The following is a 25,519-nucleotide window of genomic DNA, read 5'->3' as shown; positions in this document are numbered from 1 at the left end:
TCCTAGCCATGGGAAGCAGTTCATAGCAAACACATATCAAGAATCAACCATGTGCCTGGCACTATTTTAGGCTGTTGAGATATATCAGGGAATAAAAACATTCTCTGACCTCGTGCACCTTATCCTTCAAATAATTAGCAGATATCTCTGAATGGCTTGTTTATTACTTAGTTTTGAAGGCTAAAAAGTAAGAGGAAGAGTCCATGCCTTGAATATTGATAGGGAAAAATAGAAACTGGGCCTTCTGAGAAATAACAAAAGGTGAAATTACAGCAGGTATGAAATTCAAGCATATTTTTCGTTAAGGTTCAGTAAACTCATCAGAATTTGTATTAAATAAGTGATTAGAATTGATGATAAGAATGTATGCAGAAAGCCAAATAATGACTTTGCTGATTGCTTTTGGGGGGTTGGACTTCAGTAACCAGTTTTAAGGACAGATTATTACTCTTCTCTAAAGTTCTCAATCTTTTGCCAGCGACTTGGCATATGGTCCCTAGTCATTTCATGTTTGCACGGATCTTTTATGTTCATGTCAGTACAGAGAGCCATTTCTCAAAATCATTTTTACCTTGGGCCCCGATCTATAATTCTTTATGTTTATTCACTGGTTCTTTTAAAATGTGTCTCTTGTAACAGATGCCTTTTTAAGTCAACCTTTTTTTGCAAGGTAGGAGAATTTTAATTTACTGCCTTGACTTTTCCAGATTACTTAAAACTTTTCTACTACCTGTTGGTCTGTTTTATCATTTTTCTTTACATTATACTATCCTTTTAACTGGCTTTTGTCAGTTTAAATTTGGGTGAAAACTATGCCTCCTTTTTAAACTTGAAAAATTATCATTAATCAGTGGTATCATAACATCCTCTTAAGGCAAGTTATCTTGTTGCTCTGTCCTCTAAATGTAGCATCCAGAGTCAGAAGGCCTCTGGCAGGGATAAAAATAGCCTTCCTGCTTGCTGGCTTGTTGTTGGTTTACTGGCAGTAGGAAATCTTTTGAATTCCTTAATTGGGTCAGCTCTTTGCTAGTTCTATCTAGCCATTCCCTTCTGCCTGACATTCTTAGATGCTTTTACATTTTGCAACTTTGTACCTACCGTGAGTTGCAGTCAAAGCCATCCTTCTCTTATATGAAACCTCCTATAATCTATAGAAACTTACACATTGACTTTTCCTTTATCTTATGGATAATTTTTTTTTTTTTTGGTCACTATTACAGTCTCAGATCACAATTGAAAAAGTAAATTTGAGCCATTGATACAAAAGGAAGACCTCCTTGGTTTTTTTTAAGAAGAATGTTTTTCAGTTGAATTTTCAGTTTTCATTTCCTAAAATACTTCTGCTACTTTGCCAGTTTAGCTATTATAAAAGTAAGGAGTTTGATTTTTTTTTTTCTTCTTTCTTGCCTCTTCCTAAGAAGAATGACATCCATTTGTAACCAAGAACACCACCAGCAAACTCTCATTTCTTTGAAGGTGAAAAAGCCCCCAGATCGCCACTCCCTTCTCCCAAGTTTTCAGTTTGGATCTTATTTGGCTAAAACGAATCCTTCCTTTTTCTTTCACAAGTGGAAAATCGTTGGTTATCTCTGGCATATAGTCTGAGAGGGGAAGAGTTTTAATATTAAATAAAGCACCTATTCTATACTGGGGGGTTTTTCTGAGCATTCCGCAAAAAATTGTCTCATGAATTTCTCAACAACAGCCTTGTGAAGTAAATGGAAGTATTTGTTTTACCGAGGTTCATGGAAGCTAAGTAATTTGACCTAGTTCACAAGATGGGATTAATCTGACTCTCTACCCTTTCCACTGTGTAGTCCGTGGCAGAGAGACTACCCGTTGCCGGCTTTGCCTCATTCATTCATTCAACAGCTGTTTATTGAACATCTCTGCTCCAAACTCTACGATGCAAGACCCAAAATTTGTCCTTAAATATTTTGTTGCCATAGAGAAAGATTTTAGAAATAGATAATTTAAATATAGAATAATAATTGTAGAGAGTGTTGTATGGAGCTCATGAGGTCATCTGAACCAGAGAGCAGGTGGTTTAGGGCAGGGAGGACTTTCTATAGGATGTGAGGCCAAGATAGAAGTTACCTGGGCAGAAAGATGGTGACTTGAGTGGTGAGACATTGGGAACAGAGAGAGGAGGGCATTCCAGACAGAGGAGTGATCACATAAGTAAAAGTTAATGGGCTAGTAGTTCTGAGTATATCTGGAGTACCTAATGTGGAAAGGAAAATGGTGTTGTGGAGAGATGAACCTGGAGAGAGAGGCAAGAGAAGTCAAGAATTTTTAATAATCCCTGGCTTTTAAAAAACTGAAAGCTACATCTTTCCCAGAGAGGGGTTTTGTTTAGCCTAAAATGTGTTTGTGTTTGTATGATTTAAATGGCTCTTTGGATGGGTGAGGGGCAAGATTATCCAGCTGATGCCATTTGCAACCAGCTTCTTTGTGATATTGCATGGAAACATCTTTACTGAAGTTGGTTGTATCACAGATAGGTAAAATAAGGTACTGATTTTGATTTGGGGAGTTATTTCTAGGTCAATAGAATAAATTATTAAAAATAATTCTTGTTATATCATTAAGTGATAGGATATATTGGACACATTTTATTAGTTCATATTGATATGTTTTCTGCATCTGTGTAAGTATAAGCTTGGTATTCAGAAACAATTTATTACACATTTCTTGAGCCTTGTGCTGCGTGGTCTAGGTCCCCACAGCGCCATCTTGCTGCAAGTCTCAGACAGTGTTGGTAAAAAGAGCAACTGCAGAAAGGCAGGTGAAGCAGCACGCTTACTTTACACAATTATTTGTAGCAGTATAGCTTTGACTTACTTAAATGTGAACTAAAGAAAATTAGCACGGGTAGAAGCAGGAGGAACACTTCTTACAAAACAACAACAAATATATGTTTATGTATTTATGTGTGTGGTGTGTGTAAATCTTTGCTCTGCCTTAGAAATTGGTCTAAGCCCCATACTTATTATCCTTTTGCTGTTAGAAATTTTTAATGGTGTCTACTGAAAACCCTTTCCTTTTATTTGGAGTATCCAAGCTTTCATAGTGTAAGTCAATAAAAAAATTAACTTAGAATTTCACATTACTTGTCACTTAATAGGACTGCATGCTATATTTTGGATAACCCTGCAGTAATCCCATATCATCCTTCCTTAGCCTACACACATCACCAACAATGCTTGTATGACTGAAAAAGAGAAGGTTATAGCATGAAATCTAATAACACTGTAGAACATTTGATATATTTTAGTGTTTGTATATTTGAAATAGCATTTATTATATCATTTCCTGCTGAATCATCAGTAACAATAATATCTGGGTTGTGTTTTAGAAAATAACTTTCTCCAATTTTAAAAGTAATACATACATTTATATACTCTAATGTATTAGAATATTTCCTTCTAGTCCTCCTTTCTTTCATCTCATTGACTAGGTTACTTTAGTTCGTCTTAAAAGAATATGATAGTACATACTGTTCTTTTGGGCACTTACTCCTCCAAGCAGTTCCTAGTCTGGTTGGTAAACATTGGTTCTCCAACTTGCAGATGCTTGGCATAGAATTGCCTAGTTGAAGTACAGATCTTTTCTGGGCTGTAGAATTTGGTAGTGTAGTTCCCCAGAGTCACACTGTATCAGTTGCCTATATTTGGTGAGGTTGAGTCATATCACCAAATATGGTCTATGCCTTCTGCATGATGTATGCCAGGCTTCTGGCTCCAAATGCCACAACTGGCCTCCAGAGACAACTACTTTCCTGTCATAAGATTAGGACTGCTGATCAGGCAGTATTTCTTTATATTTATAACACAATCAATGCCAAGAGCTTTCAAAGATTGAATTTTATCCACCAAATAGTGTTCACTTGCCTGAAATCCCAAGGCTCTCCATCTCCCTTGAGAAATTCAATTCTAGATATTGCCAAAATCTGGGTTATATTTATAGGTAGATGAGTTATCAAAAAAAAAAAAAAAACACCACAAACACTGGATTATATTCAGATTCAGATAGCTCATTTATTTTTATTTTACTTCATTTTTATTAATTTGAAATGCTAGTGTTTTAAGTTAAGTGGAATGAACCCATTGAATGCTTACCTGCTATCAAACAGGAAACTCAAGGTACCTTAGTAAAAAAAAAAAAAAAAAAAAAAAGCTCTTCTTAAAGGGTGCTATTCCCTAAGAAGGTTGGCTGTTGCAACATAGCTAGAAAGAAAAGTTAGTGAATTAATCTAAAAACAGGGTTGCCTTTTCTGGAAAGTTGCCCTGGAAAGGGATGAATCAAAGAAAAAAAAACTTGAAAAATACCCTACACTGGCAACAAAGGAAAATGGCACTATCTCAGATAAGAGAGGGGACTGTCCGTGATCTAGCTGTGGAATAGAAAATGCAGAAATGCCTGTGTAAATTGGCATCCATAGGACAGAGAGGATCTCAGAGCAGAAATGAAGGGTGTAGTGTACAAGGAAAATGAAAAGATGTACAGGACAATGAAAAGAAGACTTGAAAGTCCCATGGTGTTTTTAATGAAAGTTTATGGAAGATTTCCAGAAAGGAAGTGATAATGTGTTATACAGAATCGATGTCATGAATGGATGACTCTACATATTTTAATTTTAGAAAAAATTTACAGAAAGATAGGACAGGCAGGTTAAGAAAGCATTATGAAGTTGAAAAAAAGGTTTTTGACAAATGTCATTCCTTATATTTTTAAAATTGAAATAGAAGGCATTACTGACTGGTTAACAAACTGTCACAAGCATATTTGTTACTCAGAGGCCAAAATTGATTGGAGCCTGACAGGATTCATATCACAAGACAAGATTAGAAAATTAAAAACAAGTATCACTTTCAGAGTTAAACTATGAACTTTGCCAATGATTCTTCAGTGCCCTATTGTCTTAGCTGAAGGGTAGAATTACTGCATTCAGAAGTCTGAAAAGCAGAAAAAGTATCAAAGGTCACGTACCTTGGCAGTAGAGGGTGGGATCTCTTCAGGAGCTGTGCATTGAGGCAAACAAACTCTGGGAAGTGAGTTAAAGGACATTTTTGTGCCTGTCAAGTTGAAATATTCTTATCTCTCTCTCCTTAAAAGAGGTACCCAAAAGGTGAGTTTTTGATAAGGTGGAACTTGATTTTAAACTGGGCCAGCCAGGTTGATAATTTATTTTTTGGATTCTCATTGTTGATTATCCCTTCTTGGCATCAAATGAGAGGCCATTTAGTTCATATGGAACAGTTCTGATTTCAGTTGAAATGTTAGCATTAAAAAAATTAGAATATCTTCTTCGAAATAAAAAAATTTCCTCTTTGTTTAATATAAGTACTTTGTGTGTTGACCTATATCAACTTTGACTTTGTGTGTTGACCTAACTTAAGAAATGTTTTATGGTTAATAAAAAATGGTATGTGTGATACTTCTGTTATTTACTAGAGGATTTTTACAGCTATAAAATGTATACAAGTGTTCCATTACAGAAAATCAGCTGCTACTTTGAGTTAACTGATGCAGAAACACTACTCACTCCCTCTTAACTTTTCTAACAGTTAAGATCATGTTCTTTTTCCAGTATCTCCAGTCTGTGCTTTTTAAAAAATGTGCTTGTGACAGATCATATGATCCAGGTTTATAGTTAAAAGCAGCTCAGATGAGATTCACTGGATTTGGATACTTGGCTGTGTATATTAGCCTTAAATAATTGAACCAATTTTTAGGAAGGAATTGAAATATTAACATTAATTTTTTATTTTCCCCATCTCCATCCCTAGCTTCTCTCTAAATAGGAACAAGCTGAAATTGAAGTGAACTAATTAACAATTTAGTGGCCCATGTATTTGGTTTTAAATTGTAGGAAAATTGTTAAGTTCAGATTTTGTTTTGTATTAGACCCCCAAGTTTTGGATATGGGTTAATTAAAGCTATTAGCAATGGCATGAGTTCATTTCTTTAAGAGACTAATTCAAAGAAGCAGAATTTTGGAAAATTGAAAGATAGTTGAGGCCTAAAGTTCCTTTCTGAGGAGCTATAAGTATATGGCTGGTGGATTGATAAGACCGCATATTAACTCTGGTTCTCCTAGTATTCAGTAGAACTAGATGGAGCCTTCCTGGTGCTTGGAAGGCCTGCCCCAGCCTTAAGGCATGGGAGAATCTCTGTTTCCAGAGCTTTTTCCATAGCTTTGGAGAGTCTCTTGTGATTGTGTGGGGTTCGAGTTTAGACTGCTGTTTCCTAATGGAATGTCTGTAATTATGAATCAATTTTAAATTCTCACACTACTCTCTGATTTACAGAGTACTGCCTATGGTAGATAGTTAACAATCACATTCTCCTATTCGCTTTTTAGATGAGCAAGACCTATAGAGGGTTTTCCATCATGTTTATTAAGGTGGGTGTAGATGGGCATGTAGAATATGAAGACTTAAAAAAATATATTACCCTAATTTTTTTTTTTTTTTTATAACTTACAGCATAGAACTAGGCATATGGTATGGTACTCAGAAGTAGGTACAGGGTATGTAGTCTAGATACCTTAACTAAATATATAGAAACTCTTCCAAAATGGAAATGTAATTCCTGATAAAGGGAGAAATCCCAGTGCTATTCCCCCCACCACCCTTATTTGTGGCTACCAATTTGGAAGACATTGCATCCTCCAAAAATTTTAGTACCATCACAAATTCTTTTTGATGGACATCTTGGGTGTCCATTTTAGGTTTAAAACTAGATTTTGAACCACTTCAACATAAGAAGGAAATGAATTCAGCAATTTTTGAGTATCTGCTGTGCTCTGGGCATTGTTCTATGTGCTTTGATATTTTCTGTCACATATAAGTACAATGATGTTTTCCTTTACTTTCTGTTACTTTTCCTCCAAAGTAAGAATTTAAACCCATCAGTCTGTACCTGTAGGCATAAGTTTGGCACTTTTGTTACAAATTATATGGAGAAATCTTCTTGCTAGTTATGTACTTTAAAAATAAAAATAAAAAACTACATACATGAAAACACTTTTACATTTATGGGGCAAAAAACTTATTTTGAGTTTATATTAGAATATAATGTTATAAAGAAAATTACTTTGTATGGGAGTTTGGAAGTTAGAGACCAAATAGTTAAATATAAAGGATATTTTATTTTCCCCACTTTCAAACTTGCCCTTTTTAGATGTTTGTGAACATGCTGATTGATATGTCCTCTGACTCATTGTGTTCATTAGCACAGCAAAGTTTTATCCCGCAAGAAAGCTTTTTAAAAGTACCTTAGCTATTAAAGCTATTAATTCAGCTTTGTTACTGAATACATTTAAACCATCTATGAAAAAAATAATTTAGTAACGGCCTTCTTTTACCTTCAGGTCGTCTAAACTATTCATATCCAGGATCCGATAGCTCTCTGCTTATTAATGGTAAGTGATAATTGATTTACCTTAGTGAAGTTCACAGAACTGAAACAAGTTAGTCCTAGATGAGAAAATATAGTAGGTATGCTTTGACAAGTGGAAAAAATGACATTAGTTTGTTCTGTAATGATAATTGCAAGTTACTATTAATTTATTAGTGTATAATGAATAATTATTTTTCCTCCAAATTGTGGCAGTAATTTTTTTAAACTTTGAAAACTGACTATTCTCTGTCTTGAAATTAATGACAGAATAAATGAGAATCCCATAGTGATACATAAAAAATGGTTTAATCTACCATTAGATTCTATAGAGTGACCTTTGAAATGTCAACATGAAAACCATTTCCATGTAGTTAGAAAAATGTTCCAGGAGAAAGGGAGGGTAATCAGAAATCTGAAACCAGAAAAAGCAGCCTGAGACCACAGGGCTTGACATTGTAAAGGACAAGGTCATTCACTGTTTGTTGTCTAATGAGAACAAGAAAAATGAAGTTTTATTGGCCTTTACAGTGCCTTTGGTAAATTTTCCCTTCTGGTTCTAAATATTACCAGTGTGCTGTTGAGTTCCCTTTTATGTGCATAAGCTGTAGCAGACTAAATTTCACAAGGAAAGGACATTTCCTCAAAGAAGGAATTAAAGACTCAAAAAGTGTGTTTTGTATAACTATAGTTTAATTGGGTAGAATACAGAAGTCTTACTTCTTTTCTACTCATATGCTATTGAATATGTATTTTAAATGTGTGTGTTCATAATGCCTTTCATCTGTCAAAGCTCATTTTAAGTCCACCACCTCTGAGAAGTGTTCTTGACTAAGTAGCTATATTCTCATCATTCCAAAAACAAAATGAAACCAAAACAAACAAATAAGCTTTGTACTCTTTGTCTATGGTATGTTGTGAATGGAGGATTAAAAATTATTTTTATGACTGGAATACTTTTGGTTAGTATTTGCAATTAGTATTCTGTAGAACATAGGATTGTTGAGCCAGGAAAAGTTAAAAGAAAATTTGATTTATGACAGTTGCCATGGATGCATCAGATCCTCTGGAGACTATATATACAGTTTATAAAAGCCTCACTTACTTATTCATCAGACTTTGGTCTTTTCATGCTACAGCAATCAGAAATAATGCCAAAATATAATATTTCAGCATAAATGTGGGTAGACGAAAACCAAACCCAGTGGTGATAATGGCATCAAGATAAGAGGGAATAATATAAGGGTTGCCATTATAGCAGGATTTTAGCTTTTCCTGTGGAACGAGTTCCAGAGTCTGTGTGCTGGAAATGGCAGTGAACCCAAGATTTGAGATACTGATGTGTGATCTTAGGCAAAGTGGTCAACTCTTCTTTGTCTCAATTTCCTCATGCAATTGCTAAATTAGATCAGTTGCCCCTGGAGTCCATCTTTGTTAAGGTGAGACTCTCTAAAGGGTTTTCCTTAAAGCTAAATTCACTTCATTGTTTCAGAGTCTGTTAATTGTGAGATTGCCTCCTCTACCCCTGCCATCAATATTCTTTCTTTTATGAATAAATTATTTTTTGTCACCCTTATTTGGCAAAGAAAAAATAAAGGTAATCCCCCCCCCCCGAGTAATTGTTTTAAAACTTTACTAGTCCATAGACTCTAGAAAGGGACTGGATGGTTTTTGTAGTCATGTACATGGAAGTTGTGTTTATTAGAAAGGTATACTGGCTGAGGTTGATATTGTCTCAAACTGAAAGATAGGAAGATAAAGAACAAAGAGATGTAAAAGAGAGAGAACTTGCTGATTCCTTAAGCATAATCCCAGAGTGGGATTATGACTTCCATGGTCTCAGATCTAATGTTCATCTCAGAGGGTCCTAGAACTTGATTTTATCATATTTGATCAAGTGTTAGTCCTTAACAACCCACCAGCTAGGACCAGATGCCAAGAATAAAGCTAGGTAGACCAGATGCTGGAGGTAACTGACAAGAGTCATTTTCTCTTTGATAGCAAAGTCCAGATTATAGCAGATTAGTTTAAAATCATGAAATAAAGCAAAGTCACTTTGGTGTGGGTGAAAGCATTGCCCATTCTCTTCAGTCAAATTTATGAAACCTCTATGGTGGATTGCTTCTATAGATAATTAATCTTATTTGTGTGTTGATTTTTTTAGTGACTTTGCTGGCAATTTAGTTCATGTTTTGGGGGTGCCCATCTTGTAAATCTAATGTAAAGCATTAGTTGTATTGAATGAAGATAAACTTTGGACTTACAAATACTACCCATTGCACAGAATTGTGATGAAGATGAAATACATGTAAATCACTTTGCATAGACTGTTACACAGTTAAAATAATTGGAATGGTTAGGAATATTTGTGGCTAGGAATATTAGTACTAAAAATTTATAAGGAAAAACAAAAAAATTGATTAAGATGAGTGTAAAAACTGTCTATAGTTGAACATGCATTCTTTGATTATTAAAATAGCATAAAACTTACAATATTCATTTTTAAATGCAGTCCCTTTATATCTTATGTCCATGCAATCTTTTATTAAAACTGAAGATAAAAGCCTAGTACATTGTGTTGCTTTACATTCATTATTCAATTTTAAGACTTTAGGGAACTATAAGGAGCTATTCTTCCCTGTCCACCATAAATAATCTATTCAGGCTTAAAAACCTTTAGAAAGGTGATTATATATATAGTCTACTTTGTCTCAACTGTAACTTCCAGAGCTTTTTCTTCCAAGCCACTGTTTAGTTGAAAGTCATTCTTTCGTGTTTAGAGTAAAATATGTAAGAACTATTTACTTTCTTTTTCAATGAACATCTGAATTTCAACTATGATTTTTATTGTATAACTTGTTTTGAAATTTTCAAGCAATCTCAGAGCTTTTTGGAAAAGAAGTAGTTTAAATCCTGTATAAATAAAAAGAAAAAAAATTCAGAGTAGTCTCCCAGCTTCAGCAGTTTATATTGGAGTAATGTTGGGATTTGCATGTTCAGAGATAAAAAGAGCTTACTCATCTAGTGGATCAAATTACTTTTTTCCCCCCTTGGCCATGCTCAAATCATCAGTTTCATACTATGCAGTGCCCTTCATATACCACTCATGACTTTTAAAGGACACTGCCAATATAATTCAACAAATAATAACTGATAACTGTGCTAAGAATGTTGTGGTGCACATTCTGGGGAATTATTCAATCTATTGCTGTTACTATTTTTTTTAAGGGACATTCTTGGATTTTAAGTATGAAAAAACAAACTTTGTAGCTACTTTCTGTATGCCATATAAGTTTGCTAGAACTGCCTTAACAAGTGCTACAGACTGGTGGCTTAAACAAAAATTTACTTCCTCTGAGGTTCTGGTTCTAGAGGCTAGAAGTTCAAAATCAAAGTGCCAGGAAAGTTACTTTCTTCTGAAGCCTCTCTCCTTGGCTTGTAGATGGTTGTCTTCTCTCTGTGTTCATGTGATTTTCCCTCTGCGAGTGAAGGGTGTCCTAATCTCTTAAGGACATCAGTCATATTGGATTAGGGCCTACCTCAATGACCTCATTTAACCTTAATTACCTCTTCAAAGACCCTGTTGCCAAATACAGTTCTACTCTGAGGTTCTGGAGATTAGGACTCTAGCATATGAATTTTGAGGAGGGAACACAATTCATCCCAGCACAGATACCTTTTCCTAGTAAGTTTTATGTAATAGGAATATAGTTAGAACATCTATTTTTATGGTTTTGAAAAGCAAGCCTTAAACTGTGACTCAGTTTCTCAGCCACGTCAGAAAGGAGTGCTAAACTTGGGCTAGACTTACCTTGGATTCCTCTGGTATGTCTTGGTGTAGCTTTGAGACAGACCTCAGACTGAAAGATTAGTTTTCCCTTTCCCCATCTTGAAAATTTATTTTGCCTGAGAAAACTAACATGTAATGGCCACCACCTCTGTATAAAAGTGCTTGTGCATGGTACTTTTTCCCCCAACCTCCCATTCCACTGGTTTAGCCCATAGGATTAACTGCTTAAAAAAATGAAACTTCTGGCTGGGAAAGTTATAGAATAACAGCAAAATATGTTAGGTTTTAACAGATTCATATATGTATTTCCTTTTCTCTGTGGAAGTTTTTCACTTGGAAGCATCCACTAAAATATTTGCTTGTCCCAAAGGAGGAGATTAGTAAGAGAACTTTAAAAAAAAAAAAAATGGTTAGCATAGAGCAACTCTTGATTATAGTTCTTTGGAATGAAAGGAGGAAGATTGCCTGCTTAAGGTTTAGTGGCGGGGTGGCAGAGGATGGGGTAAAACAGAAACCTATGAAAGAGGGGAGGGTATAATTTACCCAGGAGAAATGTAGATTATAGTCACTCACTGAAAATGTATATAATGTGGTTCTAGTTGCTACAGTTCAGAGCATGTTGAGAGATACCATCGTGAAAAAGATAATATGAAAACATACTGTAAACTCTAAAGTGCCCTGCAATTGTTAGCCTTGGAATAGTAATGAAAAGCTGAGAGTAATTATTGAAGACCAACCTCAGAATATAGATACATGAGTTTATTCTTGCAAAAGGCAAAAATTTGCTGCTTACTGAACATCTCACTGTGTGGTCATCATGTATACATAGGGTATCTTTTGTTATTCTCTCATCAGCTCTCCATTTTTATAAAAAACTGAGGATTAGGAGATATAGAGAAACTAGAGTCCCATTCTCTGCCCTACTATAAGAGACCTCTTTACAAATCTTTGTCTCATCTTTATTGTATCTTATTGCAGTTATTTGAATATTGTATCGAGTATAAACACAAGCCAATGTGACATGAAATTCTAACCATTAAGCATATATTTAAGCATACATTTAAAATAATTTTGTGACAATGAGTCAATCTGTTACATTAGGAATTGATTTAACAAAAAAAAACAAAAAATAAATAAAAAAAAAAAGGAATTGATTTAACAAATTTATTACTGATGTATTAAATCAATCCCCAATTATTATAAAATCATTCTTTGCATCTTTGTTGAATTGTATGCCCTGGTCTTTATGATTATCTGCTTTTTGGTTCTATCATTTTTATTCTTTTGTTAACACATTAATTCCTTTTAGCTTCCAGCCTTTGATTTCTATCATTTTAAATGATTGATTTATTTGACTAATTCCTCCACATACTTTTTTTTTTTTTTTTAGTCCTACTGGAAAAGTCAGTTATTTGATAACATTTTTTAATCTGAGCCCTCGCCCCTTGTTTTTTTCTGAATAGAATTGCGATCTGGTTTCTCTACTTGGGGGGCAATAAGAGGTAAGTGGAGGGCCTGAGGTGGGACAGAGGAGCCTGAGTATGATCAGTCTTTCATTGCCTGCTGAAAGCTAGTAATGTCTTATCCCTCATCTTTTTTTTACAAAGATAATTAACTCTTCTCATGTAGGAAAGTATGGTTTTCTTTAATACATCATCTGTTTGTTTTTAACATTAAGTACCAAGAAGAAAATCAAAAAGGGTCCATGAACAAGTATAGTAATATAGTTAATAAATGTAAATAGTACAGAAAGGGATAAATCAAGAAGTGAATTCCTTCTTTCCTTCCCCATGCCAGTTTTTGTCTCTAAGGTTCTTGTGGTGGTTTTTAGAAAAAAGATTTATGCATATTCCCACATACCTATTTATGTTTTCTTTATTTTTAAATGTACACAAAAAGAATCATACAATACACACATAGGAAACTCATGGAAACTACATCTTAGAGAGCTTTAGATACCAGCTCAGGAATATGTGCTAGTCTTAAAATGGCTACATCCTAGGTGTTTACTTCTTACAATTGTATCCCTGTTATGTGTACTTTTTCCTTTTTTACTATAAAAATGAGAAAAAGATACTTTTAAGAAACAAATATTTTCATTTCCATAATGAAATATATAGATATAGATCTAATGTATAGATCTGAAAAGTCTTTCTGTATCTTCTTTGCAAATCTAGCATCCCAGAGTAGTGGAATGTTTTACTAGAGGGAATTTAATGATGAACATTGGACATTTGTAAGCAATCCTGTAAAGACATTTTGGAAATAAAGTGCTTGCAATAGATCTAACAACAACGTGTATCCAGAAATTATAAAAATTTATAGTAGAATGTTTCCAGCCCATTTAGAACATTCTTAAGTCATATTAGTACTGAGCATGAAGTTATTGAGGACTTTATAGGTAAAAACGAATAAATAAAAATAAAAAGATAAATCTATAAATAGTAGTCATTTTAAATCCTATGGGTACTAGACGGTTTGTATTCAATAACAACATGCATTTTAAAAATCTTTTTAACAGTGTACTCTTTGGTAATTAAAGGAAAAATCTGGGCAGAGTTTATTTCAGCCAACTTAGCTAGAAGTTTTCCAAAATGTAGATTCTTTAAACATATTTAAAGTGAATTCTTTTTTTTTTTTTAACCTGCCGCTTCCTTGGATGTTTGAGAACCATCAAATAATATGCAACATTCAATAATCATGAGATTGGAAATCTGTCTGTTTTCCTCAGTAAAGCTGTAAAGATCTGTGTTACAAATATGGCATCATAATGATCTTGAGCCAAGTATAATTTGAAATAGTTTGGAAAAAGGTGCTTAGTACATCTTTGACATGTAGGATGAAGCGGCACCATTTACCATTTTGTTACTGTCTGGGTTCTAGTTACATAGGTATGTTCATGTAATGGGAAATTCATTGAGTTCTGTACTTATGCTTTGTATACTTTTCTGTATACATGTCATGTCAAAATCTACATTAAAAGTTATAGTTATTACGGGCATTATAATAAGTAGAAATAAAAAAACGCTAATTTTCTGTGTTCCAGAATATCATTTTTTAAAATTTTTTGGTTCAAATTTATATTAATTTTTCTTTCTGATTTGGAAGTTTTTATGGTTGTAAGCATTGTACACCTGTAACTTATTTTCTGTTAATGTGGGAAAACATTTCTAGGTAGTGTTAGGATTTTAACCATGAATTCTTTTATATTAACTAGCTTACTTTTGTGGTACAAGGTCAGAATTTGAAAATACACGTTTAAAGATTTTGAGATTTATTTGATTTTTGTCTTTAATCTGTAGCACTTATTGTTCCTAAACCTATATTTATTTTTAATAAATGGAAACTATGAGAGTTTTATATTAATTTTGTAGCTTTTAAAAGTCGATTCTTTTCAAATACCTATTTTCTTAGAAATCTAAGTAACATCCATCAACTTTTTTAAGATTGACAGAATCAAGATTTTCAAGTCCTTCATTTTCCCAAACTTCCTTGTTATTGAAGCAGTCATAAGAATAGAATGTTCTTAAGCATCTGTTTTTATAAAATTTTTGTCTTTCTGGGGATCCCTGGGTGGCGCAGCAGTTTAGCGCCTGCCTTTGGCCCAGGGCGTGATCCTCGAGACCTGGGATCGAATCCCACGTCGGGCTCCCGGTGCATGGAGCCTGCTTCTCCCTCTGCCTATGTCTTTGCCCCCTCTCTCTCTCTCTCTCTCTCTCTCTCTCTCTCTCTCTCTCTGTGACTATCATAAATAAAAAAATTAAAAAAAATTAAAAAAGAATTCTGTAAAAAAAATTTTTTTTGTCTTTCTGGCCTATGTCAGGTTGACTGAGAAAATACCATTCCCACTCCAAATTTAAGACCTCTATTAAAGTGAAATCCTAGCCGAGAGAGATTTTTGTGTAGATCCATTTATTCAAGTACATTGGTGAAAATCAGTGTACCTAGTAATGGGAGAAATGTATTTTGGTATGAGACAATTTTATTTTGGAAAATACATACATTACTTGTAAGTTGTAAGTCAATTGTAACATGTTGAATATTAATCTGGTGGGCTAAGAATTAAAACCCTGGCCAGTCTGTATAATGACTTTTTTTTTTTTTTAAGATTTTATTTATTCATGAGAGGGACAGAGAGAGGCAGAGACATAGGCAGAGGGAGAAGCAGGTTGCCCTCAGGAGGCCCGATGTGGGACCTCCGGGATTGTGCCCAGAACTGAAGGCAGACACTAAACCACTGAGCCACCCAGGCGTCCTGTATAATGACTTCTTAAAGGCTATACCTTTAAACTCAGGAATCTATCCCATCTTCTTGTTTGAACACCTCTCTAAGCCAAGCCCTCACTTGTTCCATATGCTTCTGTACTATGCACCTTTCCCTGAACATTATACGGCATCCCTATTTGCTGCATTGCTCTTTGTTTTTTTCTTAAGATTTCAAATGCCATCCCATCTCCTTCTCAAATGCAACACCCCCATCTCTCATTCTTTGATCAGAGACAGTTGCTTCTCTTCCTTTGTTCTGGTTGCACCTAATACATAACTACAATAGCAATAGGCATGCTGCATTGTCATTATTTGCTTATGTGGCTCTCTGGCATTTAAGGTTGCTAGTTCCGTGTAGTCCGGGCCATGTCCTGTTTATCCATGGTCCCTAGCAAGAACTGGCATTTAAGCAATGTTTGTTGATTAGGATTGAGGTATTTGGACAAGCTGGGCTTAATAAGTGCCAGTTTGTTTCAGGGAAGACATTTTCTCAAAAGGTTCTTGATTTAAAGTTTGTACTGCCATTTCCTAAGTATTCAAGGAAATACGTATAAGTATGTTATATACTTATCTTCTTAGCTGTAACCTACTTGGCAATAAAATGCCAAACCTTTTACTTTTCAGCATTTGGGACATGGTAGAAAATTTGACAAGGGACAAGAAACTTCCTTTAGCTAAAAGGTGATTTAAAAATTGCCTAAAGATTCATTTGTTATGATTTTCTTTATTAGAGGTTAATCATAAAAACATCATGTAAAATTGCTATTTATCTTTTAGTGGTGAAAAAGTCATGAGTTAAATATTGAACTATTTATTGAATTGCTAGTTAGAGGAAATTCTGGGAGAATTTAAGAGCAGTATGGTAGGAGTTGGTTTAGATCCTGTTAGGTAATGTTACATATTATCTTAGTTTCATACTAGTTTGGATCCTGGGTGACAGTTACAGCCAACAGCTTCTCTTACCACAAGTAAAATTCAATATAGCTTTACAGTGTCCTTGAAGAATTAAAAAAAAAAAAGCATGCATTAAGTTGACCTCTCACTATCCAGATTCCTTGTTTTTGAGACATTTACTAGGAAATGAGGAACATAGCCAATTTTTTTTTCTTTTCTTTTTTTTTTTTTTAGTTTCAAAAGCTGGTAGATAAAATCACAGTTGATTCTTTTGACAATGTTTGAAAGGTTTTTTTTTTTTTCTTTTTTTTTTTCTCATTTGACATGCAGCAAGGACATATGGGCGAAGGAGAGGTAACATTATTGTTTCTAACTTTTGAATGTACCAGTTGTATTTCGAGAGGTCCCAAGTTTGCTCAGTTTCTTATTACCTTTGTGGGGAAGGAGGGGAGGGGGGAAATGCAACATAGCTTTGATTCATACATACTTTATATGTCATAGTTAACATTATGGACTTTGTAATTTGAAGGAGTCAGAATGGTAGGATTTGGATTCAAATCAATAATGTTCCTGTATTATAAACTCAACTTCTTTATATCTGAAGATTTATTTCACCTTTTTCTTTTCTGAAAGGAATTTCTTAGAAAAAAATTAAGGATCTTAAAAAGGAAAATACAATGTGACTAGTTTCAAAATACCTGATTACATTGGAAGCTCAATTATATTTGAATACCTATGTCTACTTTTTTCTACTAAGTCAGCATGATACATTTGGTTTAAAATGAGATTAGCTAAATCAATGACTGATCCTATAAATTTCAAACATTGGGAGAAAAAGCTCTAGAAATTTTAGGAATTTTAAAGAATCATTTCCTAGAGGTGCCTGAATAAATCTTATTTTTGTCACCTGTGATAGCTTTGCCTTTTTACAAGCAGGTAAGTTAGTCAAATAGCTCAACTTTAAAATGCAAGTGACTTTTAAACATTATTTAGGAAATAACTTCCAATTTTGTAGTCATTTAAAAAAAATTTATATAACTCTTGAGCTGTAGTTTTGTAGGGTAAATTCATTACAAATATACCATTATTACTTGTGTTTAGTTAGGAAAGTTGAAAGGAAGACAAGTGTGACAACAAAAGAATATTGGAATGTTTCAGTAAAGGAAGAGCACTGAAGCTATGATTCTGTAGGATCCATTAACAAACTCCTTATGTAATACTTAGAAGTAAATTGGCAACCTGAAAAGTGACAAAACAGTGCTTGAGAGATTCTAGTTTTTTGTAGCTCTGTGTTTAGCTTATGATTTACAAAGTTCATATTTTGTTGTCAGGTAAACATGGGAATAATGTTAACCACATTGGCATCTCTGGTCTTTTCTGCTTGTATATTCTGTATGATAGGATTTTCAAACAGCAAACATAATGACAAATTTTTAGAATTAGATAGCACCTGTGGCAGCTGGTAATTACTTAACTAAAAGAAAATAAATCTTTAGCTTGCCTCAAAATCTTAAATTCTGTAAGACTAGACAGTGAAGTTGGATAATAGCATTAATGGGTTTTGATTATATCCCATTAAGGTAAACCAAGATGAATGCTCACTTTAAAAATCAACTTGTTCATTTTAAGGACAGTCTTAGAGGCAATTGTGTAGGCTATATTATTTGTGTTTTAAAAAAATTTAAGTGACCTAGCATCTGGTAGTTGAATTTAATATTTAGTGTACATGTCTAGGCTGCCCATGGCCATGGGGCCTCACCAAGGTAGAGCAGTCTACTGCCAGCTGCATTCAAAAGAGTACTCCCTCCTCCTGTACTTCCGTTTCACTCACTGAAATTTCTGGATCCCAGGGGGATAGTTGAGCAGCCTTCTATTTAACCATGTACTTTCTCTCTGACTCCACTGAGACTTTCAAGTGATGGGAATTCAAGAGCATATCTAAGTAATTTGTTATTCAGTGAGAAAAATAAAAGCTGTTTTATTGAATCTACCGTTTGTCTTGTTTATTGGTGTAAGATCAGCTGTGGCAAGGAACATTTGCTGTTAGCTTTTTTCCTGCTTTCTATTCCAGGTCAGTCTTCACTGTTTCCAATGGAAGATGGATTCTTGGATGATGGCCGTGGGGATCAACCTCTTCATAGCGGCCTGGGTTCACCTCACTGCTTCACTCACCAGAATGGAGAGAGAGTGGAACGATATTCTCGCAAGGTGTTTGTGGGCGGATTACCTCCTGACATCGATGAAGGTATATTTACAAAGAACTGTTACTTGCACAGTGCCTGGACTGTGGCACATAGTAGGTAACTCATAGACAGTGGTTCCTGTTATTATAATGACAGTCTTATCTGGCTCCAGGTGTTCAGTTTTGATTGCATTGTTCTCTTGTCCGATCTTGCTGTCATAGCATATAAGAATAGTTTATAAAGGAAAAGGAGCAGGACTTTGGGAACCAGCTGTAACAAACAATTGGACTCAATGAAAAGAATAACTGTCTTTAGGAAACTGTCTCAGGAGTCTGTTGTGGGCACACGTACCACTTACTATGTTTTTGTCTGTGTGTGTTGCCTTGGTCAGATTCAACTATGTGTTTTCCTGTTTGTTTCTTAACTGCCCCAAAAATGTAGTTAATAGAAAAATTTAAAATCTTTGATTAAGGATGAACTTTTGAAAAATGAAAGGGAATCTTAAGAGTTTTTTCATTTTCTGAGTATTTTTTTACTTGTTAAATATTTACAGGTTTTTAAAAATGCCATGCACCATTCTTAGGCTTGTTTACAGGATAACCAAGGTAGAAAGTCCTTGTTTTAATAGAGTTTCAGTTCTAGTAGGGGAAGGCAGACAAAAAGTGTGTGATTGTGCAAGAAAATACTGAAAAGAAAATAGTGTGATACTGTGATATTCAGGGTATCTTAGGTGGTTAAGAAAAGCCTCTTTTTTTTTTTTTTTTAAGTAGACTCCATGCCAAGTATGGAGCCCAATGTGGGCTTTAACTCACAATTCTGAGATCAAGACTTGAGCTGATATCAAGAGTTGGACGTCTAACTGACTGAGCCACCTATGCACCCTAAGGAAATCTTCTTTAAGGAAGTGATATTTGAGCTGAGACTTGAATTAGGAGCCAGCCAAAGGTTTAGAGGACTGTTGCTCAGCAATATTTTCTTCATCTGTGGGTCTAAGTGACCCTATTCAAGTTCAGACTAAAATTCAAGTAGCAGACCATATAGCAACCCATATATCCTTGATGGTGGTTGTTATTGCTTTCCTAATCTCTTGTGTCTTGGTTACCTGAATGGGAATGGCAATAAACCAACTCATGTTATGGAGAATAGAATAGTTTTCTATAAAAATCTATAAGGTCTAATAATAGGGTTTAATAACTTCTCATTTAAACCGAGATTAAATGTGTTGAGTCACTTCATTTTCCTTAAGATGGTCAATTTTTGGGAGATTGAAGCAAAAAAAGTATTCAAAAAGCCGAAGATTGAAATAAACACTGTTCTCTTTTGTTTTGTTTGACCTATGAGAAATTGTCTTGGGGGGAAACTGTGTTAGGATTTCAGATTAGATTGAATCAGTCTTCATCCTGTTCTCAGAGGGCCTAGTTTTCCAAAGTGTTCATCCTGGGTTGACCATGTGGTCACAATATTGGCCTCTCTAGTAAGCTCCTGGGTGTGGCCTGCTGTTTTCTTTGCTAGAATCTTCATTTTCCTTAGTACTGTGGATTCTATGTTTTCCGACCCTTGGAAGTCCGGTGTTTAGCCCAGATGGTATTTAATGAATGCATTATATGCTTATGTAACAGAGAGTGAAGAGAAGACTGAATTTTATCAGACCTTGCCTAGGTTAAACTCCTTCTCTGGCCCAAATAGTCTATATCTTCTTGGAAAATTACTGAGCAATCTTATATGTGCAGTTTCTAAAATTCTTAGGAGCATAAGTAAATGTGACCAATCTGGCAAAGGAGATTGTTTAAACTGAGCAAAATCAATGGGAATTATGATAATCATCAAGCATATTGATAAGTCAGTAGCAATTTAAGTAGGCAGACCTATCTACTGTAATATATATTCCTGGAGAACATTGTGTTCTGTAGAATTATACACTAAAAGTTATAAGGTTCCTGGGGAAATAGGGTTAAAAGCAAATAATTCAGAACCTAATGAACTTTGTACCTGAAGCACTAACAAAAATAAAATTATTACCTTAGAAATGACTTGGACAATTCAGGCAAGTAGCTCGGTGTGGTTAGAGGCTGCCTCAAGGAATACTGAAAAGACACAAAACCAACAGAGCAGAAATGCTGGCTTGCAGGTTTGGAAGCAGTGCAGATGTAACCGGACCTCTGAGCACCTGAGAAAGTACACACTCCCTGGAGATGAGAGCCCTGAAAGATTGGGAGTGTGTTTCTCTATCAAGCGAGCCAAGTTGCTGTGCTCATTTTTCATTTTCTAAGAGAGTAGGAGGGCTCCTGCCTTCCTATCAGGCAAACTAGAGGCTTTTTCTTTTCCTGATGAAAATTGTAATTCTGCTCCCACTATGCTAGTTCACCTTGCTCAGGAATAAATCTTTTGCAAACTGGTACAACTTCCAGGTTATAGTGATTCCATTCCTCTATTTACCAGTCTTTCTTACATGAGCAAAATGGTACTGCAGAAACAGGTAGCAGAGCAGAGCAGACTATTGTTTCACAGTCCTAGAGAAGAGGAAAACAGTTCTACCAGCTTGGAATTTGAACACATCCCCCGTCTCTTCTTTTCCTCTATCCTGCCCTCCTCCCAGGTCTTACCTATACATGCTTACCTACTCTTTCTGGCAGTTCTTTGGAAATTTATTTTCCTATAGTCTATTCATGAATCTGGTCCTGAGGAGATGGTATAAGCTGAGAGTCATCCTACAGAATGAATGGTCTCTAAACTTTTAACACTGTCAAAGATATAAAAGATAGGAAAGAATGAGAAGTTGTTCCAAAACTGAAGAATACTGATAACCTAGGAACAGGACATTTAAATGTATCATGTGTCCTGGATAGGATCCTGGGTCAGAAAGAGGAAAAGAGATACTATTGGGATACTTTGAAATTGGATGGAGTCTGTGAATTGGGTACTAACATTGTATGAATATTGATTTCCTGATAGGGAGGGTTATATGGTGGTATATGAGGCAATGGCCTTGCTTTGAGCAGGTGCCAATGGTTGTATTTTTATAGTAATGGTTAGGGAATCTAGATGAAGGGGATACAGGAGTTCTTTGTACTGTTCTTGTAAATAGTAGATTTGAAACTTTTTTTCTAAACTCCTCCCCCCAAATGATTATAAAAATATTTAAATTTACTTTTTTGCTTTGCTTTGTTTTTCATTAGATGAGATCACAGCTAGTTTTCGTCGCTTTGGCCCTTTGATTGTGGATTGGCCTCATAAAGCAGAGAGCAAATCCTATTTTCCTCCTAAAGGTAATTCTTAAGATTCAATATACAAATAAAGTGTATCCCTATGCTTTTTCATGTGTAGCCTTTTCATAAATGTTTACGTTCACTGTAAAATTTTCCATTGTTAAAACTTTTATTTTCCCAAATACATCTTTAATATTTATACCTAATACATACTTTTAGTTCAAATTTAATTTTACTTTAAAAAGATGTTTAAGATCTCAAACTTGGGGTTGGAAGATTCAAGTTTTAATTTTTATTACTCTTTTTCCCTTCCTTAGTTTCAGCTTATACTTCCTTTCCGATGAAGAATTAAAAAAAAAAATAGGGAACAAATAAGTTTTTTCCCCCTTTTTATCAGGTTATGCATTCCTGCTCTTTCAAGATGAAAGCTCTGTTCAGGCTCTGATTGATGCATGTATTGAAGAAGATGGAAAACTCTACCTGTGTGTGTCAAGTCCCACTATCAAAGATAAGCCAGTGAGTGCTGTCTAACATAAAAATAGCTTCTTGTTTCTACCTTTATCTCTGCTTTGTTTGAAAACCCACAGACATCTTGATGTATCTGTTAATGGACATGTTTATAAGTAGAATGCTGTTGTTGTCAGCCTTCTAATGTTGATACTCTATGCTATTTACACACATTATTTTGATATTGAATTCTTTCATTAATTAAAATATTAGTAAGTCTTTACCATTATATGACTTTACTTGATAATGCCATTGATAAAGATTAAGTAGCTGAATTTCCTCTGAATAATAGAACTCAAAAATCACAGATATATTTGTCTGTCTCGTTTCTCTCTTTGATCAAGATTTTACCTAGTACTATGCTTAACTTTTTGCATATGGTACTCTCCCAAAGTAAAGTGAATTATATATATTCATAAATGTACATGGCATACTGTTTTATCTTTTTGAAAAAGTTTTTTTTTTTAATCATAAAATAAGTCTTTAGGCATAGTAGCAACTGGCCTGTTTTGACAAATCTGGCAAATCAATTCTTTATTATCACTCAGCCAGATCTAGAAATGGGGACAGTTCAGAATGGAGGAACCAGAATGGAACCAACATGCCTGTTGGTTCAGCTCAAGCAATAATTAATGGAGCTCCTCTCCGTGTCTTGGGATTGTCTAGGTCAGGAACACTTTTCCCAGGGTTCGCATGGCCTAGATTCTTTATTCTTGACTTATGTTCCCTCACAGTCCCCATAGGTATTTGATTTTGGAACCTCTAGCCTAGGACTTTGTTGATGTGCATAGTGGGAATACCCTACTATGAACACATCCATAGCCTTTGGTATGGGCATCTGTAGAAGTTAATAAATGCAAACAATTATGGTGAGGTACACAGTTCTTCGTTGACTAAAGCAATGGACACACCGAAGTGTTTTATCATAAGTTTACTGCAAATATCAACATTTTTACCTTGAAATGCTTTTTGAAATAATGTAACAGATTTGTTAGTAACAGGGGTAGTTTGCATTTGTAGGATTGAGCACACAATCCTAGTTTACTTAGTATTGTATCTTGATCAATATCAAATACTATGCTAACTTAATATTATGTGGCTATTGGGGGATTGGGTAGGATAGGATAAATTTACTTCCTCATAAATTGTCTGCATTAAGAATGGGACATTTCGGTTTGTCTGCTCCCTAGGTACAGATTCGGCCTTGGAATCTCAGTGACAGTGACTTTGTAATGGATGGTTCACAGCCTCTTGACCCACGAAAAACTATATTTGTTGGTGGTGTTCCTCGACCATTACGAGCTGGTATGATTAAACAAACAAAAATACCCCTTTTACCCTTTAGCATAAGAAATACCTTGAAAAGGTTTATAGGAAAAATTATCCACAAGTGTTTGAATTAATGTTCAAGAGCGAGAGTTCTAGAATCAAAGTATCTGGATTCGAATTCATGTACTCTGCTCCCAGTAAATCATTGAGTGATGTTGGACAAATTGTTTTCCCTAATTTTCAATTTCCTCATCAGTCAAATGGAGTAATTAGGTGTATCTTCTTCATATAAAGTTTTTCTGAGGATTAAATGGGGGGAAAAGTGGTGCCAAGTACTTCCTGTGGTGTTAGTGAGCCTCACTCTCATCATCTGAAAAAACCAAGAGTAGATTATGTTAAGAATTTCAGGGTTCGTTTCCCATGCCCTCATTTGCTTACCAGCTATTTACTGAGCTCCAAAATATAGTAGGGTTCTCAGCAGTGCATCGTGTTTGTAGTACTTCTAGAAGAGTTCATCCCCAACTTCAAGTAATTTGAGGTTTATTGGTATAAATTAGATAAAGAACATAGAATGAACAAGAATGCAGTTTCAAAATTATAACATTTCATGGAGAACATGATATATTCATTATTTTAGGTTTTTATAGAAAAAAAAATGGTGAACAGCTAGACTGTAGGGAAAGGTAATAAGGATTTGATGGAGACAGTCTAGAAGGACCTCCACACAGTCCACCAGTCAGTTTTCTAGTGGTCACATGGTTGTTTATATTAAGCAATACATTATTAACTGTAAATACATGGTAGCAGCATGGTATAGAGCAGATAGCCCAGGGTGTAAAGCCCAGCACTGTCACTTAACCAACTGTGCCTTGATTTCCCTGGGAAATTACCACCTACTTCCTTCCAAGGGTTGTTGTGAAGTTAAAAAGACAACATATATGAAGCACCCAGGAGAGCCCTGCTCCTTACTTAAAAGAATAAAGATTAATGATTGGTTTAGTAATTATTATAAGGATGTGAGCTCAGAATACAGATGAACTGCTTTAGATGAACCCTTTTGTGAGCTAGGTGGATTTTCCTGTTTCCAAATACCCTCTTTGCTCTTTTATTTAGTGGAGCTTGCCATGATAATGGATCGTCTCTATGGAGGTGTGTGCTATGCTGGGATTGATACTGACCCTGAGCTGAAATACCCAAAAGGAGCTGGGCGAGTCGCATTCTCTAATCAACAGAGTTACATAGCTGCTATCAGTGCCCGCTTTGTTCAGCTGCAGCATGGAGAGATAGATAAACGGGTAAGTCCTAGATTATATTCTGGGAAGTTCTAGAAATGGTCCTCTCAGTAGGTAATTACCAAGATTGGGATGGGGGGATTTTATATGACAGTAAAATTGGCAGCTGATGATTATGCCTCTAGGACCAAGTGGGTGTATCCTTTTAAATACACCTAAGGATTCCTATGAATTTTTTCTGTCCCTTAGTGTTTTGAGTAGCCTAACCAGAAAGCTGTATCAATTTACTCAGGGCAATTTAATCTCCTAAGCTATCACCTCCATTCATTCATTTATTCAGTTAGTCAATCATTCAGTAAATATCATTACATCAAGTACCAAGCATCAATGCCCCTGAGATCTCCTGACCTTTTTTTAAATCATGAATACTGCAGTAATTTTCCAGTGCACTGTTTTCCACTGCCCTGTATAACAAACAACTGAATAAATTCACTTGTAGGACTGCATATCTTAGAAATACTTCGTTATAACAAATTAAGTGGAAGAAAGCATAATCTTTTTATTTGTAGTATATTCTGTCACCTAAAATTAGGTAGTAATTAGCATTATTTTCAGCATTTTAAATTCTTCTTTGTTGGCTTAGCTTCTGAAATAAAAAGCTGGAGAAAACCTCAGAGATAGTATTCTCCTGTTTTCTAAGGTACTGTATTTGAAACTGTTCCGTTATCCATTTTATTTCTTTGAAATCACAGATTTATCCGTTATTTT

General features: G+C 34.9%; 1 protein-coding gene across 6 annotated transcripts in view; it reads left to right on the top strand.

Moving 5' to 3' along the window:
* The window catches only part of CPEB4 (cytoplasmic polyadenylation element binding protein 4), a 61,683-nt gene that overhangs the window by 29,989 nt on the left and 6,175 nt on the right, over positions 1 to 25,519 (top strand). Inside the window, exons 3-10 of one of the 6 annotated variants that reach the window (XM_025435239.3) lie at positions 7,379 to 7,429; positions 12,658 to 12,696; positions 16,685 to 16,708; positions 18,426 to 18,599; positions 21,714 to 21,803; positions 22,141 to 22,259; positions 23,441 to 23,555; positions 24,633 to 24,814. In XM_025435239.3, coding sequence (XP_025291024.1) covers positions 7,379 to 7,429; positions 12,658 to 12,696; positions 16,685 to 16,708; positions 18,426 to 18,599; positions 21,714 to 21,803; positions 22,141 to 22,259; positions 23,441 to 23,555; positions 24,633 to 24,814 — 794 coding nt within the window. The remainder of the gene's footprint in view (positions 1 to 7,378; positions 7,430 to 12,657; positions 12,697 to 16,684; positions 16,709 to 18,425; positions 18,600 to 21,713; positions 21,804 to 22,140; positions 22,260 to 23,440; positions 23,556 to 24,632; positions 24,815 to 25,519) is intronic. The other 5 variants (XM_025435241.3, XM_025435240.3, XM_049109127.1 and 2 more) reach the window with 5 other exon arrangements.

Source organism: Canis lupus, chromosome 4 (genome assembly GCF_003254725.2).
Source record: "Canis lupus dingo isolate Sandy chromosome 4, ASM325472v2, whole genome shotgun sequence".
NCBI classification, from domain to species: Eukaryota; Metazoa; Chordata; class Mammalia; order Carnivora; family Canidae; genus Canis; species Canis lupus.
This window is presented reverse-complemented; position numbering and strand designations above follow the sequence as displayed.